General features: G+C 36.3%; 2 protein-coding genes across 9 annotated transcripts in view; one reads left to right on the top strand and one right to left on the bottom strand.

Moving 5' to 3' along the window:
- Positions 1 to 13,323, top strand: part of LOC122719712 (E3 ubiquitin-protein ligase Rnf220-like) — a 140,197-nt gene extending 126,874 nt beyond the window's left edge. For all 5 annotated transcript variants that reach the window (XM_043945771.1, XM_043945767.1, XM_043945770.1 and 2 more), the window contains 5 exons: positions 8,159 to 8,430; positions 8,648 to 8,915; positions 9,372 to 9,832; positions 10,015 to 10,089; positions 10,373 to 13,323. In XM_043945771.1, the coding sequence (XP_043801706.1) occupies positions 8,159 to 8,430; positions 8,648 to 8,915; positions 9,372 to 9,832; positions 10,015 to 10,089; positions 10,373 to 10,444 (1,148 nt within the window). In that variant the 3' untranslated portion in view covers positions 10,445 to 13,323. The remainder of the gene's footprint in view (positions 1 to 8,158; positions 8,431 to 8,647; positions 8,916 to 9,371; positions 9,833 to 10,014; positions 10,090 to 10,372) is intronic.
- Positions 13,324 to 17,648: 4,325 nt separating this feature from the next.
- The window catches only part of LOC122720045 (filamin-A), a 37,604-nt gene continuing 34,884 nt past the window's right edge, over positions 17,649 to 20,368 (bottom strand). For all 4 annotated transcript variants that reach the window (XM_043946463.1, XM_043946465.1, XM_043946464.1 and 1 more), the window contains 3 exons: positions 19,006 to 19,447; positions 18,590 to 18,793; positions 17,649 to 18,485 (listed from right to left, as the gene is read on the bottom strand). In XM_043946463.1, the coding sequence (XP_043802398.1) occupies positions 18,301 to 18,485; positions 18,590 to 18,793; positions 19,006 to 19,447 (831 nt within the window). In that variant the 3' untranslated portion in view covers positions 17,649 to 18,300. The remainder of the gene's footprint in view (positions 18,486 to 18,589; positions 18,794 to 19,005; positions 19,448 to 20,368) is intronic.

Genomic DNA, 20,368 nt, shown 5'->3' with positions numbered 1-20,368 from the left:
AGCGACGATAGCTCGGTAAAGGTTGTAAAAGCGAATTAGAAGACCCTCCGACTTTTCTCGCGGAACATGTTTCCTTCACGCGTATTCCTCGAATTTATGCGTGTATCGTACTTGAGAACATGTGTCAGACGAGAACAGAATACTTCTTTACGACGTAGGTTGAGAGAAGCGAGAGTCGAGAAACTAAATTTGTGAAAAATGAAGAGGAAAGTGAAAATAAGAGGGGGTGGGATATGGAGACAGCAAAGGTTTATCTTTCGAATTATGGTATAAAATCTTTGCAAGGAAACGAAATGGTTAGATAGAACGTGTATCTAGTATTCATATATTTATACGAATGTCAAGTAAGTAATATGATTATATTATTGAGGAAGAAGTGGATCATTTATGATATTAATAGAGGAATAATAAAAAAAAATTATATTGTGAAAAAAATGGTTCATTTATAGAATTAACGAGGAAAATATTAACCAATGATTCTCAATATAAAAATTAATAATATTTTCTTAAAAAAAGAAACAAATTGAAACAATGATTTCATAATATATAAGAAATGATACGAAGAGACTTGAAAAATTATTCTTTAAAGATTCAATGTTTAAAGTAAACGTTTAACTCAAAAGATGAGGAAGAAATTTGAGAAGAAAGGAAGGAAGGGAGGGTCTCGTAGTAACAGCGTGAGTTTTCCGTTTGTCTCGTAAAGTAGCGCGCATGAGATAACGAAAATTCGGTATGCATGAAAGGAGCTTGGTCCTTGGACAAGAAGACCCTTTCGGAAAGTGTGTATTTATGAAAGCTCGCATGTAGGAGCAATCGAGAACCTTTATATCCATAACAGGCCAACTTATGATTTAACCGTGATAAGTTTGTATAATATCGCACGATCATGGTTATTAAGAAATGAAATGGAAGATCGAATCAAGAATCAGAATATCATATGGAAAAAAGATATAAATATCTATATATTAATATCTATTGTATAATTATTTATAAAAAGCTTTTCTTTCTTACCATTATTTTGACGATGAAATATGTTTTCCCTGCTTCCTTTTCCTTTCCTTGCTTGCTTGCACTCTTTCTAACCTCACTTTTTCTTCACTTCACACTTTTCTACTTTTTTCTTTCGATCTCAAACTCTAGTTTTCCACTCTCTTCTTTGTCTACTTCCTTTTGTCACCTTTTCCCTTCAACACTTTCCCTTCCACACTTTTCAAACTCTTTTCAAACGCTTTTCACACGTTTTTCACATACGCGTTGTACACAATGCTTTCATCCGAATGATTCGCATCGATCTTTATTTATAGACACTGCAAACAAAAAATAAGGTTAAGTTTTTGTATCCGGCCGTCGTGAGGCGCTGGCAATGCTAAGTCACACGTTGCTACAATTATAAACAGAAAAATTACCGATAATTTTTTGCGAATATCTCGAAAATTAAAGCCAAGCAGTGGTAATATGTATAGGAAAAAGTTATTCAAAATGTTGCGCTTGACAATATGTTTCAAGGCTATCAAAATCGAACAAAACGGGATCTTTCTGTAAATAATTACCGTAATTATATTGGAAATGATAATTGTTCGAAATTATGACAAATGTAAATATATGTAAAAATATTTCTATTTTAAATCGAAATTCATTTGCATAAATACCTATCCAAACGTAAAAACCATGAAAATATGCGTATCTTAAATTAACATTAATTACAAATGTCTGAAATTGTAATTTCTGGCATAATCCCTTTGCTCGATAGCTATTAGCAAGTAAGCAGGCGAATTTATTGCTCGTATTAACGTGTTGCGGTATCCATAAAGCAAACTAAGAAGCAGCTGTAAATAATCGATACGTTGTTTCACTTTCTCGTTCAAATCTATCTGGCTCGTTGCGTCTGCCAGTTACGCACACTCGTGCACACACGTTCAATTTACGTCTCGTTTCGACCCGTATTGAGATAATTAAACGGTCGATTAAAATCGGGATCGTTAGTACGACAGGTGTGTGCATTCGTTGAGCATAGGATGAAAGGCGTTAATAATGATCGAGTTGGTGCGATTGCCATTCTTACCTCTTCGTGTTACCTATATAACCATTATTTCTTACGAGAACAGAGCAACGAGCTATTTTAATATTTCACCGGCCAGATGAACATTGATCATATACGTGCTTCTCCTCTCTTATTCGTTCCATTCACTCACGTGTTCACTGTTGTCCTTCGCTTTCTGTCGACGTGTAATTCATATCGAGATATTTTTCGTTCGATCTTTTGTCTTGTTACACGAATCGTAAACTTCACGAGATATTATTCGAGATTTCCTCAATACATATTAAATTACATATTATATAGATTACAAATTTCTAGAAATAGCACATATTAGATCTTGCTGCGAAATAAATAGTATTTTAATCAATTCATATTTTCGATACACTCTATATCTGAAAAAAAAAAATCTGAAAAATTTAAAGTAAAAAAAGGATCTTATTTAAATTAACAAATTTTATTGAGGATTATCAAGATATTTTTCCCGCTAATTCGACCAACGCCGATTGGTCTGAGTTGCCCAAACCAGTTCTTAAACATGTCAAAACGAATCATTCGCGGTCAATTGTGCATCTTTCCGTGCCTCCTCTCGAAATTTTAAAACGTTGTTACCGCATACGGTAAAAAAGGCTTTTAACAAGCGCAACAATCCAAGTTTATAGCCCCGATGACCAACATTCGACCATCATTTTATTTATAAAGTAAACTTTATGCAAACATCGTTATAATACACGCATACGCGTACATATTATGCACATACATATACATATTTTATATTTCACAGAAGAACATAAATATTTCTAAGGTTTCGTAAAGAATAATTTGTAGAGGCTCTATATAAGCTATTGTATAAAAGTATTACACTTCTGATTGATTTTATAACTTTATTGCACCACACTGCGATCCATGGCGTATCGACTTTAGCATAGAATCCTGCAGTGTACGCTTAGTTTTTTTTCCTTACAAGGCTAGTTCACTTCGAGCCAGGTTATGATCATACGTACTAAATCATACGTACTAAAATTCGAAAACCACGCTACGATGGGTAAAATGATATAGCCGAGATTCGAGACGAGCCAGAGGGAATAAAAATTATTTAATCAACCTGGTTATTTAATCATCCCCGATGCAATTAAATTATCCGTATATATATATATATCCTCGCGAATTTTCTTTCTTAATTTTCACAAGTTTTCTCGCGGAAACATTTTTATGTATTTTTCGAAGAAAAATTTGTCAACGTTAAAAATTGACGCGAATTTTGGTGTCTTCGAATTAAAAATAATGTGGCAGGCGAAGAAGGGGCGAGTGTACGAAATTAATAGATTAATCAAAGAGCGTGTAGGAAAAGTAAAGGATGGAGATCGTGGCGATGTATCCAGGGGCAGTAACCCAGCCCATCGAGACAACAGTTGCGGTTAAATGCCTGAGGGAATCGGTGATGGTGACGCCACGGCGCGAAACCACCGACAACCCTTTCTGTCCAACGACTTATACCGTACGATATGTTTCACCACACTCACCGCCGGCTTAAAGTTCGAATCTTTTTCCCAACTCGGATATCAAATATTACATGTGCAATTTATTTTTGTTATTCGAACCTATTATCGAATTACGGTCTCACCGATACCAAAGCATTTTCAAACTTGCGTTATTTTTTTTTTTTTTTTTTTCTCTCCTTCGTAACATCTCCTTGCGAATCTTCTTTTTCGGCGAATACGAAGAAATCGATTACGATGCGAAAGTAAAGAAATAAAGGATCGACAATCGTGCGTTAAGTGCAAAATTTATTTAATTGTAAATTTAGATTTGAAATTAAAAAAAAGTACGTGGAATTACTAACTGTGCAAAAATCATTTTCCACGTATTTCTATATATTTGAACAGAAAAAAAGCAGAATTCTTACAAAATGTAAAAATTTATTATTATTGGATCTGATAAAAATAGAATTGTGCAAACAATCAATTTCTTTATATTTTTTACATTTTAAATTACGAAAAGAGAGTATGAATTACGTTTAAATGCAAAATTTTTGATAGGTTTACATTTAAAGATATGAAAGAAAAGAGAAGAATCGTGCGTTAAGTGGAAAGATTGTTTGTAAATTTAGATCTGAAACTATGCAAAAATCATTTTCCACGTATTTCTATATTATTTGATAAAAGCAGATTTCTAACTATGAGATTTACAAAATATAAAAATTTATTGCATTGGATCTGATAAAAGTAGAATTATACAAAGCATCAATAAACATCAATTTCTTTACATTCTTTACATCTGAAATTGCGAAGAGAGAGAGAGAAAGTGTATCGATTATGTTTAAGTGAAATAAAAATTTTTGATAGATTTTTGATAAGGTTTAGATTACGTTTAAAGATGGGAGAAGGAAGGGAGAAGGTGGGGATTCTTGAAGGTACGGAAGCAAGTTGAAAAGAAAAAAGGGAGACGACGAGGCTGGCACGAAGAGTGGAAGGGAGAAAGAGAGAGAAAGAGAGAGACTCGGTTATTTAATTAAAACCGGATTATACGTGGTAGGTAGGGGCCTATCCTACATCTGTAACCACCAACCTGGCACCATCGATATATACTAATTGCTCTATCCGGATTAAATGGCCGTAAATACTGCACGAGCTCCCAGCTAATTACCTGCAGCTTGTATTTCATCGACATAGGAACCGGGCATCCTTCTTTCTTGAATCTTTCATGAGCGCGGTGTTTGAAATACATTTGCGAAATCCGTGGCAGAACGTGTGATGTTAGTTTAAAAATAACAACCTGTTTAATATACATGCGTACGGGTTGGAAATGTTATGATATATTAATTTATCGAAATACGTTTCGATGTTCCTGTTGAAAAAAGAGAGAAGAAATTTTATGTATATATATATATATTATATATGTATATATATAGATATATATATATCAAAATGAAAACACGCTGATAAATAGCGATGATTAATTCGTTTTCACAACCTGTTTAAACGTGGAACAAAATTTTCACGTTACATGTTACGTGCATTATTTTCTTTTTGTTTTTCTTTTTTTTTTTTTTTTTTTTTTTTTTTAGAAGAAATTCGTGCACGTAAACCATATAAATATATTTTATCTTGAGCCTATCTTGTGTAATATTTCATATTTTATTTATTCGATATATATATCATTGAATTTAGAGAAATTTAATTTATAGAAGATTGAAAGTAGGGTAAAGATAAGATTGTTAATTAAAAGTAAGGTAGAGATGAATTTTTTAAATTACTTTTTTTTTTTTTTTATCCCCGTTTAAACTATCGTGAAACTACCGTTTCCGGTTTAACCACGTTATTAATCCAACGTAGAATGGAAAAAAAATTTGAAAGATTCGCCCTTTAATAACGTGACACCCTCGCGGCGTACAGGGTGGAGAATCTTTTTATTTCGCTCCTTTAAGCAACCGTCTCTTTTAATTAAAGATACGCAACCACTCTATCTTCCGTAGTCGTTTTAAAGTGTAAATGATAGCGCGGTTATGGTCACGGTCGTGGAAGATAGCCTCTCCTTGGAAGAAGGGAGTGGCATTGTCGTTCCATCGAGGCGAAGGGTAAAGAGTAAAGCTGAAGGGTAGAAAAACGTTGAGAAAAAAAAAAGTAAGGAAATGCTTGAAAAACGTACGAGAAATTTTGTTAAAAAATTTTGTTAAAATTATATTATTTACGTGATTATATATCACCGTGTACGTATTAAAAATTATCCCATTTTTCTTAAGATAAATAATTTAAACATATTAATTTTCTGCTAAGAATAAAATGAAAAGAAGAAATCCGTAGAAAAATGAACATTTCAGATGAACGATAAGAAGATGTTTGCGGTTCAACAATCGTGCTTCTCTCCCCTTTCTTCCTTTTTTTCTTTTTTTTTTTTTTTTTTNCCTTTTCATTCGAAACGCTCTTACACGCGAAAATGGCGGAGCTTCCGTTAATTATGCGAGCAGATGGAACTTCGTAAATGGAAATCGCATCCCTTGACCATTTTCCAGGGTTTTGATGATTACATCGATAAGATTATACGGCCGGAGAAACGAGTTCTTACGCTACCCTGAAAGTAGTATTCTAATTTCAAAGATTACGAGAGGGGGTGCCGAGATCCAGTGCCGTTTCGTCAAATCGTTTATCAATTGTTCCATTTAGATTATCGCTAAATTTCTATTTACAAAACTATTAACAACCTTCGATCGAACTTATCATTAATCATCCAACTATAACTAATTCTAAGTGAATGAGAAATAATCTAAACGCGACAAATCTACGAAACCCGTTTATACTCTTATTAATGTAACTACAACGAGTAGAGGAAGAAGAAAATCAAACTTATTAATCAACAATCAACGAAGAAGAGACAAGAGAGATATCGGAAATATCGATTGAAATGATAAGTAATAGTAGTAAAAACGATGGAATATTCGTGGGGCCAATATCCCCCTATCGGGGAAGGTTGCGCAATAATCGAGGTGTCGTCGAATTATGAAACGAAACTGGGGAGGGGAGGAAGGGAAGAAGAAGAGGAGGAGGAGAAGGAAGGAAGCGGACTCGCCGGTATTTTGCATCGCGATTATTTCGAATCGAAGCCATCCGCAATGGCTATAAAGGGAGCGCAAGGTGTCTGTTTCAATAAAGAAAGGAATATCGAGTGGCAGGGCGCGGACATAAATTTCCAAGTGTACCTAATTGAAAGGGGAAAGGGAACGCGGAGGCGCGAGAGAAAACGAACTCGAACTGGGATTCGGGGTGGGGAAGGAGAGAATGGACGGAGACAGGAAACGAGAGGAATCTGTGAGAGGAGAAGGAGGAGAAGCGGGCTCGAGAATATGTTAAACGGCTCGAGAATAGCCGGTTCGGGTTCTCCAAATAAACGATGAGGGCACGCACGGTAGCTTTGAAGAAACAAGATTCCTCGTGTCGAACTAACTTACGATTCTCGCGCCTCCTCTTTGCCAAATCGTTCCCGAGTTATCTTTTATCTTTGGAGCTTCGTCATTCGAGGGAGGAAGATGTTCTAATCTTCCTCCCTCCTCGCCCAATTTAATGTTCGTTCCACTTTTTCCCAATACTTGGAACGGAACTTCCTGCTTCTTCCTTGTTGTGTTTTCGAAGTTTTCGGTTCGAGAAATATTGAGAAATATTTTTGACGAAATTCATAATTGTGCGTGTCCTTCGAGATACGGTGAGATGGAAGAGAATGTGAATGTGGATGAAGAAAACGTTTTCAATCGATGAGTTTATTTAGATATATACGTAGTCAAGTTGATAAGTAAGACCGTTTGTCTTTTAACTTTGTATCTGTGTACGCGATATTAATGATTTTTATTCAAACGTACGTTTGAAATTGTAATCGTTTCTCGTACCTAAAAATCTCTATTAACGCTTTTATGATTTCATTCATTTCTGTATTGAATTTCCAACGTCCTTTATTGAAAGTTCAATACTATCGGTTTTTGATTAATTTAGAAATTGCGCGAGATGTACCGCAAAATCGATATACCGCCTATAGGATTAAAGGATTCTTTCAATTATCGATAATTAGAATTTCCGTACAATTTTATACTCGATAACTCGATAACTTTTTCTATCTCTCTCGATATTTCTTTTATTTATTCTGTCATTGCCATACATACAAAGAGAAGAGATTCACGCATACAACAATTAACACCGCGTGATAATTAAAATTAGATTGTTCTTGATCCGTGATCACGGATTTCGTTTTAAAATTTATGTTAACATGGAAGGTACGTAAGCAGGTGGAACCGCTCGACGGAGTTTATTTGACTTCAGCATACGGAATCTTCTTCTTCTTCATCTTCTTCTTCTTCGTAAACCAACATTTTTCACAATTCTTTCACAATTCTTTTCGAACTCATTTGATAAATGTTTCTTTTAACGTATCCCAATCTTCGCTATGTAAAAAAATATCGTAAAAGTGTAAACTTCAAGTTACTTACACTTGTAAAAAACCAAAGTATTTACACCAAAATCAAAAAAAATGAATTAAATAATACATCTTCTTGTGTGAGACGCGAGTAAGAATATTATAAATAAAGATTGATTCGTTACCATTCGTGGAAAGGATAAAAACGCCACCGATCGTTTCCAGGTAAAAAGAAATTTCCATCTGACCCATCCTGCTGCCCGGCATGCGGAGTGACCGTGAGGCCGCAGGAGCTCGAGCAACATTTCGCCCAGGAGCTCGACAGACTTTACAAGATATCCTCGGCTTCCTCTCGGGCGCGAGCTTCAAGGTCGAGCTTGCCACCCGGTCATCCCCAGGATCATCCTCACGGGCCGATGCTCCATGCACCCTCGACCGCCGATGGCACGCCTCATGGAAGGTGGGAGACTTACAAAAGGATCAAGGCCAATAGACAGGTGAGCATCCGTCCGAAATACGAAGTCAAATTCGCGCAATCCGCGTATTTGTGCGTATTTCTTTCGTTCGGGATCGAAGAAATAAAATAGGGGAGGGGAAAGAGAGAATGATAAAATTTTCGAACGAAGAATTGCATCGATATTTTGCAGATATGCACCTGTATTTTTTTTTCTCTCTCTTTTTTTCGAAATCTTTTGAGGTTTGGAATGTGTACAGGCTAGGATCCGCGTGAAGAACCGGAAACGGAAAGCGGACGAGCCATCCTGCCCCGTGTGCAGCGAGAGGCTATCCGGCACGCCCGAGGAATTGAACCAACACGTGGAGAGATGCTTAAACAAACACAATAACGGAAATCCTGCCGGCCAAAACAATTTGGACGAGGAGGAGGTCGACGTGGAGGGCGATGCGGAAACTTTCGAGGAATACGAGTGGGCCGGGCAGAGGAGAGTGCGAGCATCGTCCATGCTCGTAGGAGGATTTTCTGGTAAGTTTATATTGATAATATAACATCAAATAAAATATATCTTCCCCGTCGTAGACATACGAGCTACTACATCTATATTTTCTATATTCTCCTCCCAAATGCTGAAAATATCGCGCGGGCAATCTTGTTTCACGTACGAATAATCAAATGCTATATTAAATTATTTCGACAATCTTGCGATATGTTGCATTGCATTATTACACACTTGCGTGTACGATATTCATTTAACGCTATCCTTTTTCATTTTTCAAACTCAGAATAGTTGACTGTTTCTCGATGCTACTTGTGCGCCGCCCACGATCGATAAAATTTTTAACTCCTTTCGAGATCTTTACTTTATAAGCAGAGCGCTTTGCGAAGAAAATTGTATCCGAAAGACACGACACATTGGAATTATATATTGGACGAAAAGGAAAAAAGAAAGAAGAAATATTTAATTTACGACAAATCGCGTAGCCGCAGGTTTGGCGACGTCGTCGAGCAATCGTTCGTCGGCCGGTGGCAACAGTGGATCGAATCACCAGGAGGAGGAGGACGTGGATCTGGTGGTCGACGGGGACGACGCGGCCGAGTTTGGGCCGGCACAGTATTCCGAGGCCGACGTGGTCGCGCCTCGCATGGACGGGACGCCGAGGGAGCAGAAGGAGAGAGACGCCCTTCGGGAAGCGGTGATATCGCCGAACGCGCCCAACACGCCCCACACGCCCCACACACCCGAGCAAATCGGCCAAGGTTTGGTGGAGGTGAAGCCTGAACCGGGGACGACGACCCCTCTCGGCCAGAGCGAGCAGGACGAGGGCGTCTCGACGTCGCCCAGAAGGGACGGCGACACGCCGGTGATCGAGGCGCTGAGAGGAAGGATTCGGGAACTCGAGGCGGAAATGCGCGGCCAACCGTTCAAATGTCTCATTTGCATGGTGAGTTTTTTTCTTCTTTTTCAACTTTTCTTTTTCTTTCCTTCGGAAAATTTCGAAAATTTCGAAAATCGTCTTTCATTTTCCTTTCGTTTTTTCGTAATTCGTTTGATTGAACCGAGCGGTAAGAATAATCGTACGCCGTACTACTTGTCGATTGAAGATAGTGTGTGTGTGATTCGTAGGAGCAATATAAGAAACCGGTGACTTCTGTCTGCTGCTGGCACGTGCATTGCGAGCAATGTTGGTTACACACGTTGGTAAGTGTAAACGAGTATATTTCTTTCTAAAAGTATGTTCTCTTTTTCTTCTTAATCTAAAGAAAATTCTCGAATTTAATATCAAACAATTGTTAAAAATATTTGAAAATTTATCACTCTGAGAATCTTAGAATCGATGAAATCTTGAATTTGAAGTGAAAAGTAAAAAAAAAATCGAAAAATCGATAAATGTTTAAACGTGTAGTATTAGCTTTGGGGCACGAAAATCTTTGAAAATGTAACGAATTGAAATCAGAATTGAGAAGAGTTCTCAACCTTTCAGGGTGCGAAAAAGCTGTGTCCACAGTGCAACATGATAACGTCGCCTTCAGATTTGCGACGTATCTACATGTGAAGGGAGTTGCCAAACAGGAAGCCGTTGGTTCCCGTGTTGTTCGTAGAGAAAAATCGATCGTGAAAAAAAAAGAAAAAGAAAAAGAAAAAGAAAGAAAAAAAGAAAATGTTTCAAAATGTTTCACACAATCGTGTAAATATCTGTATATATTTATGCGTCACGTTAAATTAAACTCCTTTTAGATTTACCACGTACGGATACGCACTGTAGCGTTAGTAAATTAAGCCGTGAAAGGCGCGCGTGAATGATGTCCCGATCGAACCGAGTCAAGCAATGTCGATCATGCTTTTATCATTCGTCACGCAGACCAATTTTCATTGTACTATAACATATATATACATATATATATATATAATATTTTCACGTTCCCAATAAGTTATTACGTAACGTTAGCCAAAAGATTGTACGTTATTTTGTGAAATAATTATAATCTCGAATCTCAACGGTCGAACATACTGGTTAAAAGACATTCGTTTTTACAAATATTCGAATAATTTCGATGCAATTATGACGTAAATTAATTATTTCTTCACGTTTTTGCTTTTTTCTTTATTGGTATATTTATTTAGTATTTAGCATACCAAGGTAAGATTCTTCAAAGATCGTTTCGTTAGAAATATATTTTCAACAATTTTGAAAGAATAAAAATTATTTAACGATAATTTTTATCGAAAAAAAATTATAAAAATAGAATTGGAATTTTTTTTTTAAAGATTCTACGTGATCTACGAAGAATTCTTCACTCTGGTATGCTAAAGATTAATAATATTCTTATTACATCCTCGGATATAGGATAAACCCACTGCGGTAAATCCGATTGATTATCATCCATCGATAAAAATGTTCGACGATAGTATCGAGCATCGTTGTCGGATCTGATTCGAATCGAAGACTATATTCGCGCGTACCTGAAATTCTAGATGTTATATTTCGAATGGCTAACGTCTACTTTAAAAGTCACATCACTCCTTTTCGCCGGATCTACACCGTTTTCTCAATCTTTCTCTTTCGAGCAAACAAAATGTATCTGTGTCTACGATTCATCGAGTTCAATTTACGAAAGACGAATATATTATGTATGTGTAAAATATAATCGACAACTTTGTTAAAAAACGCAACTATTTCCAGAGTAGGATTTCTGTGAACGATGAAATGATCAATTTGAAAATAGTGGGGAAAAAAAAAAAAAAAAAAAATTATCGTATCCGACTCTTCTATGTAATTTGTTACATTGTTGATATTTTTAATTTGAACTCAGGAAGAAGGAGAGCGTCCAATACGTTTGTTTTTTTTCAACGATAAATATTACGTAGTATTTACGTAATATTTGCAATTCACATATAGTGTAAAAAAAAAAAAAAAAAAAAAAAAACAGACAATATTAATTTCCATTGTCTTTTTAATTTTATACACGGAAACGTATATATTTATTCTACTTTGCCAGTAATAAAAAACAATTTATCGTCAACGATACTTGTTTAAAAATAGATCTCACGTTATTTATAAAATATTTCCGATCATTTCAACAGGGTTGATACGATATTAATTTTGCTCAAATATGAAATTTCTCTAATATATTTAACCGGTTCCAATCAATAGGAGGAATATTCGTAAAAAAAAAAAAAAAAAAAATATATATAAATTCGTTGTACAGATTAAGATGCACATTGAATTTAAAGCAATATATACGAGGTAGAATGTGTTTTTGAAATTTATTTTTTTTTGTTATAAAATGCGTATTATTTACGAGTTACAATGAAATCACAAACGATATACCAGTATAATCCAATCGACCAAAGTTACGATACGAAGTTTGGATAAATTAATTAATAAGTTATTAAAACGAATAACACGGATTTCTTGTTTTTTTTTTTTTTTATACATATATAATATATAAACGGATGAAACACGGTTTATTTTAATGAGAAAAATTCATCGAGAAAAGGTGCGAAGAGGGAGAAATAAAAAGGAAGAAGGGTCGATCACACTCAGTCGAAATCTCTTTTTGCCATTTTTTTTTCTCGAAAGCTAGATTAAAGAATAATTTACACAAACGATTCCTCCACGATCATCGCGCATCGATCATCAAACCACGCGCTAAATATTATTCTCGAGTATTATTAAATGTTACTTTCCATTGAATTGAATTACTTTCCGTTGAATTAAAAGCATTTTTCGGATTATTAAGTGAAGAAATTAATTGGATGCCTTTTTTTAAAAATCATTTTATTTATAATAAATTAATCGTCCACTCGACTTTGCTCTCCATCTCGAGTTCATAAATCTCGCGAATGATTCTGTAGATAGCGAAGTATCTAATCTATATAAACAGTCTGATCAGGTGGGAACGATTCCCCTTTTATTCCTCTTGAGAACTTTGCTAACTCCTCAGAGTTACCAAACGTTTTCGAATCCATAAATCACCGCCAATGACGATGCCGTCAATGATGTAAAAGGCAACGAATTAATTTCTACACGTTCCTAATTGTGTGACGAAAAATTGGACAAAAAAATGTAAACAATGACAATACCATATTGAACGATATTTCTTGTTTCAATATTAAATAGACGAATCGATCGAGGCTCGATTTATTCGTCGAATACTCGCGAATACCAATGAATAATGTTTCTCAAAGCGCAAAACGATCGAATACACGTGCACACGCGCGCGCACACCCATGCTCTCTATCTCTCCCTCTATCTTTCTATCTTCCCCTCTTTCTCTCTCTATCTCTCAATGATCAAGATTTTAGATTTGCTGCGTGTCTCCTCGTGCACGTCGAGAAAGTTGTTGTAAATACACTTGAAATCGAGTTAAAACCAGCAGGAGAAATCGGCTCCCCGTTGCGAGCGTTGTTCTGTAATCGAAAATAAAACGATCATGGAATGTAGAACCATTACGCAGTTAATTTCCCTCGACCTCGGATGCTTGATTACGCGTCACAGATGTGTAAACCACGTTCTTTTTAGATTTGCGAGGAAGGAAGAGGATTCGCGAAGAACAGAGTGTTGTTCATGAAAGATAATGGAAGCTGAAACGAGAAACAGGTACGTATCGTCAATTTTGCTTATTTCACAGATTAAATGTTATAAATATGAAATATTAGATCGTGAAAATCTGAGGAGGAGAGAAATTCGAATCGATGTGACCTTCTGAACTTTTCCATCCAATTAAAATATAGAAATTATTAGGATTCTTATCTTTATTTATTTATTTTTTTTTTTTCAATAATAATTCGCATATTTTGAATCGTTTATATAATTTTATTCCACGATATTTGTAAATACATAGTTATACTATTCTAATGATGCAGTAAACTGCTCAAACTCGTATTAAATTACATATGTATTAAGTTACATATGAAATTACAGTACACCTTGTAATACTACGTATTATCGTGTCTAATGAAAACTGAGTGCATAGTAGATACAGATATAGAAATAAATATTTGTATTTATTCTATAAATTCTGAAATAGTTTATAATTTATATCATAAGCGAAGATACAATTGATTGAAATATATAATAATTTCAAGGAAAGAACTTTTTTTTTTTTCTTTCTTTTCGTGCAATCTATTAAATAACCTACTAATAATTCACGTTCGTTTCGACGGATAAAAAGTAAATATCTCGATCAATTAAAAACGTATCAATTAAAAACTCGACTCGAGAATCTTCTTCGGTGTAAACACGTTCGGTGAAATGGGGGAAATCGAATATCGCACCAGTTATCTTGCGTGCAAACGATCGTCGTATATCCCAACGATTATATCCTAAACGCGAAGAATCGGGCCGGTTTTCCTTTAATTCCCTTATTCCGGCTGTGGGCACGGGTCCAAAATAAAGCGGCAACAAGGTCGAGTCGACTCGACTGAGGAGGAAAAATTCCAACTGCAAAATGGCTGTACCCCCCGTTAGAAGGTAATGTTCGATGTAGGTGGAGTAGGTGGAACTGTAGGGGAAACGGAAGGTGGGGCCGTGCGGTTTGCAGGTGCGCTTTCGCGAAAGGATCGCGTATGGATCGACTCTTTTCACCGTGGTTATAAAGAGCGGCTACGTCGATCGAAAGAGGAGGCGGCGAGAAGGAGGGGAGAGAAGGAGGGAGAGAGAGAGAGAGAGAGAGAGAGGTGGGGTAGAACGAAACTTGGTGGTCTTTTCGAAAGGAAGAAAGAGAAGCGCAAAGAGGAGGGGAGGGAAAAAGAAAAAAGGAAAGAAATTGGAACGAAAGATAAGGTAAGTGTTGGTAGTGGTTGGGGAGGGATAAAGGTGGAAAACCTTTAGCGGAAACGTGGGGAAGAGAGTAAAAATGGGGAGGAGTGGGAGGGAGAAGGTTGGAAAAAAGTCGAGGAAAGCGAGAGAAGCGTGGTATAAGAGGTGGGATTGTAGGTGGAGGCGGAACTGAAGGCTCCGCCTATGCTTTCCATCCTCCACCTGCCTGCCACCAGTTGACCTCCTCTACTTACGCGCCAATTCACGTGCCACTCTACCTTTCCACCGTACTTCACCACCTCCGACCACTCGTAATTTCGTTCGCCTTTCTTCGTGGTCGGCCTCGTTTAAACTCCTCTTCCAGTACCCGGCGAGGCCCCGATATCGTTCAACCTTACCGCATGCCTTTTCGCCCCCTTTCGCCCGAACTCGCTCGATCGTTTTCGCGTCACTTGGCGAGCGACTCTGTCACTCTCAGCGCCCATCCCACGCGTCCACGCACGTTCGAATAATTAATTGGACGCGTTAAGTGTCGGCGGGTCAATCGGCGAGTTTAAATGCGAGTTTAAAAAGAATTTAAGTGTTTATCGTGATCGTTCTATGCGAACGAAATGGGTAAAAATTGGTGGATCGTACGGGAAATTTTACGAGATATCGAAGAAAAATTTTTTGAAACTGATCTTTACTACTAAAGTAACGAATTATATCGTTTCGAGATGTAGCTGTTTCGAAAAAAATTATATAAAATATTGTTCAAGGGATGTTTTAAATTCACTTTTATTATTCCGCTCTTTTTCTTTTTTCTTTTTTTTTTTTAGGTTTACTATCAATTTTCTTTTATTTATCATATTCCAATAGATAGTAAAATTTTAAATAGCGATTACTCATGACGACATGCTTCTTCCGCGTTAAATTTGCGAAAACTTTTTATACGATGATAAATAATCTACCGACCATAAGGGGAGAACGAGGAGAGAATCGTTCCACTCCATGCATAAAATATTCTAAATAAAATACCTTTGAAAAAGAATAAATATAAAACAACCAAAAAATAATTCCTTCGTTTGTCTCGATATTCACAATGTTACTAACTTCGAACTTAAATAACGTACGCGTATAAAATATCCTATCCTAACGTGTACCTTCTAATCTCCTCAATTAAGCAAACCAATTTTAAGTACCTTTACATCGAAAATATAATAACTTTCCGATAAAAGTCAGAAAATATAAAACAAATACGAAATACACGTTATAATAATCGAATAGAGAAATTCACACGGTTGGACGACGAGCGTTCGAAAAAAAAAAAAAAGAAAAAGAAACGTGGCTAAGAAGGAAAAAATAAAAGAAAGAGAGACGCGTTGGCGTCTGGCGAGCGTGTGGCGGCCGGCGAAGGGTGGTGTGGCGTCGGAGGCGTCGGCTCCACCACGAGGGAAGGGCGTGTTTCTGGGAGGAAAAGCGAAACGGGTGGCCGTACGACGGCGCAAGTCAAGCACCTGTTTTCGACGCCTGCGAACTCGAGCGTAAGGGACCGTATGAAACCGGTTGCGACCGCCTACCATCCTATCGAAACGGACGGAATCCGCACCTCTGAAGACCTCTACCACCTATCCACCTATCCACCTACCCGTTTTACCCACCTACGACCTCCGACAACTTCGCCAGGGGAACGTATCCCAGACCGGCCGGTGAAAGGGGGAGAAAGACGTTCCAGCTTTTTTCCCCTTTTCCTCTCCCCCTTCTCCCTCCCTCGGCTCAAGCGAGGGGGATGGGGGATGGGGGCGACAAAGTGTCTCGTTTGATGATCTCCTTTCCTCCTTCTATCTTAGCTTGGTGGAATAGATAAAGGGAGGGTCGAATCGTCTCTTTTCCCGAAAGCGAAAACAGCATCCTTCGATTCGCTACTCCACTCCTTTTTATCTGCCCCTATTTCCGCTCTTATCCGTGTCAACGAGTCAACGTCTCCCCTTCCCTGCTAGTAGTAGTAGTCGCTCCACAATTTTATAATTGTCACACGCTTGTATAAATTAACGTATAGATATATCTCTCTGTATCTTTTATGTATTTAGGAAATGTAAAGAAGGGGAAGAGGGAGAGTGGATCTTTTTAATTATCATTGTCTTCCTAGTTTTGTGATATTATTATTTTATTTGCTCTCTAATTAAATTTATACTCGCGACAAAGAGTCACAATAAAACTTTTGATTGACAATTTATTTGTCGTAACCTTGTAAGATTGTGTTATTATAATTTCAACAAATCAAAAATAGTCCCATACTTTTGGATTATTCGTTTATTTTATCCGAATTTATTTTGTACGAATAATTTTGAAATCGATTAAAAATTGCGTGTGCCAGAAAATTATTTTTATTTTTTTTTTTTCTAAGGTGTAAATAATAATGATGACAATTTGTACAATGTAAAATGCAAAATCGGTTGTACGCGTCTTGCGCGAGAAAAATTGTCTGTATCGTCATTAATGGTTATACAGATGTACGATGCGTCTAACGATGACAAGTTGCGAATCGAGTTCCTCTTGAATGCAAATTTATTCAACGAGAATCAGTAAAACCGTTCAAGCGTTATGTTCGTTTCACGCCCACCAGTAACGTTGACAATGTTCTCACGTCGATATTGAAACGACCGCACACGTTCGCTGTAGTAAAATATTTTGCACTTCTATCTACCATTTATCGATATTTATTGAAATTTCTTTCAGATTGACCAAAAATCTTAAAGTGATTTAAAATGATATTAAAACTACTTAAAAAAATTCTTACCTTTCAATCATAAATTTTATTTCAACGTATATCAAAAGAAAATGTATATTTATTAAATTTTTGAGAATTAGAAGGTATATTTACTCGATGGATTTAACGTTTATTGTAAAACTATTCTATAGAATTCTACAAGATTTAACAGATTATTTATTGCAGAGCGAAGAATAAAACAAAAATCAATATACGCTTGTTGGAATGTAAAATAAAGACGAGTCGTTTAATAAACGTATTATTTATTTCATTCTTATATAATTTATAATCATTGATTGAATAACATTGGATAAATCTTTCTTTATCCGATATAATTACATTAAAATAATATAACACAGTGGAGAGATTGTCGATGGATCATCTATAGAACGCATTTCTAATGGAAGAAGTAGATATCTTAATCTAAAATATAAGGCACAATCAATGTTTTTTTTATTTATTTTTTTTTTTTTTTATTTTTCAATGTTGTCGTCGGTTGGCGTCCGTATTCATTTCCGATTTTTTTTTTTTTTTGTATTATCACTTAATTATATATCAGACAGCGTAATACCTGTATTGCTTCAGGACGAAAGAAAAAGCTACATATGTACACGCAACATTGTAGCGACGTGAGAAAACTATCAAAAAAAAAGAGAGAGAGAGAGAGAGAAAAAAAAATATACGAAACACATTTTCCTATTTCAAACATTATCATCCCTAGATCAACTTTTTATTATTCTATTCGTTCAAATAGATAAATACTTCGATTCTAAAAATGGAACAATCGATATAAGAGAGAGTCTGGCCATGGTATAAAGCAAAACTATACGTAGAGTTTCGTTGGAATCATAACGTTTCAGTTTGTTTCCTCGATCGATCGAAAGGCGCACGCCATCATCTATACTTCGACCTTGTACGGTGATCCAGGGATATGCTCGTCACCCCATTTTACAATAACGATGTATTCTCCCCTTTCACGAACCAAATAGTTCACGTTGTAATTGTTGCGTCCCGTGTGCTTCATGGACACCTCGTCGCATGGTCCTTTAGGCCCGTACACGCCAACGTAGAGAATATTATTGCCTGTAAGAGGAACGAAACGTTTCGTACACATTTCATACGTGATTTTTTAAACTTTTGAAATAAATTGCATTCAGATATATATAAAAAAAAAATTAATGAATCACCAGCGTCGCTAGCGTTCACAGTGAACACATTCTGTTTGCCCAAGTATGCCTTCTTCAGACCCATTCCTTTGCTCGTTACTTTGCTAGCATCCGATTTGAACAGTGGTAAAACTGGTCCTACTTGTTTCGACTTCGAAATCTTTTGAACGGTTTCGACCACGATCGAACTTGTTTCTTGAGCACCCCTTTCCGCTAGATCCGCACCTACAATTATTTTCAATTTTATTAAGATTGCACGTGTAAACATCATGTATATGGTGATCGTATATAATATTCTTTCGTTAAGTAAATTAATTTGAATTTATTATATCGCAAGAAATCTGTGAACGTATTTTCGTTCGAATTTTTGGTTGGAATGATATAAACGTGTAATTTCAATTGTTCGAAATAATTAACGTATCAAAATTTATACTAACCGGTGCAAGGAACCTTGAACGGTGACCCGACAATGTGATATCCATCGTATTTAATGCTTATGTAATAATCGCCAGGTACCAAAGGCGTGTACCTAACTTTGTAACCCTCCTCGACTTCCGTGCAGTCCATCGCGACTTTGCTAGGTCCGTCCACGGTCACGCACAGCGCACCACTTCCGGCGTTGCAGGTGTCGATGATGAAGTCTGTCTTTTGCCCGGTTTTTATCTCTTTCAAACCGTTACCGTATGCGTGTAACGCGGCCGGATCTGCTTCCACTTTCCCGACCTTGATGCGGAATGGACTGCCCTGCATGTGGACGCCGTTGAATTTTACGTGGATATTGTGAATCCCATTTTCTCTCGGCATAAATCGGACCGAGTAAGTGTCAGAGTCGATCCCTTGAATGAAGCAATCGTCTTCGATACCGCTTGGAGACACTATCTATGTAGAAAAATATAATAGTCCAATGTAGTAAATATATGCGAAAAGTTAATTTAGGGGACACTAGGAATCGCTAGAGTTCCCCATAGATTTTTCTAGAATTTAGTATTTTGAATATACACAAAATAAATTCAAGATTACGATTAGAAGATTACGAAGATTAAAAATATTTTGAGCTATGTATAGTGAAATTAAATAGAAAGTTCGAAAATATAGTCCAATATAATAAATATACGCGAAAAGTTAATCTAGGGGATACTAGGAATCGCTAGAGTTCCCCATAGATTTTTCTAGAATGTAGTATTTTGAATATACGTAAAATATTCAAGGTTATAATAAGATTAAAAATATTTTGAGCTATGCGTAGTGAAATTAAATAGAAAGTTCGAAAATATAGTCCAATATAATAAATATACGCGAAAAGTCAATCTAGGGGACACTAGGAATCGCTAGAGTTCCCCATAGATTTTTCTAGAATGTAGTATTTTGAATATACGTAAAATATTCAAGATTATAATAAGATTAAAAATATTTTGAGCTATGCGTAGTGAAATTAAATAGAAAGTTCGAAAATATAGTCCAATATAATAAATATACGCGAAAAGTCAATCTAGGGGACACTAGGAATCGCTAGAGTTTCCCATAGATTTTTCTAGAACGTAGTATTCTGAATATACGTAAAATATTCAAAATTATGATAAAATTAAAAATATTTTGAGTTATCGTAGTGAAATTAAATAGAAAATTCATTTTCAAAAAATGTATTCTTTTTGAAACTAATTAAGAGCGACGACGAGTTATTTAATTGTATGAATGAAACACGTAGGAGCGAGACGCGAGTGGCTGTAGGCGCATGCGGAGAAAACCTACGCAATATGATGTTGACTACGTTGTTTCACAAGAGGAAGTTATTTAGAGCGC

The sequence above is a fragment of the Apis laboriosa genome, unplaced genomic scaffold (genome assembly GCF_014066325.1).
Source record: "Apis laboriosa isolate Shangri-la unplaced genomic scaffold, ASM1406632v1 scaffold9_cov152, whole genome shotgun sequence".
In the NCBI taxonomy this organism is placed as follows: domain Eukaryota; kingdom Metazoa; phylum Arthropoda; class Insecta; order Hymenoptera; family Apidae; genus Apis; species Apis laboriosa.
The sequence above is the reverse complement of the archived record's forward strand: the minus strand, read 5'-3'. Positions and strand labels throughout refer to the sequence as shown.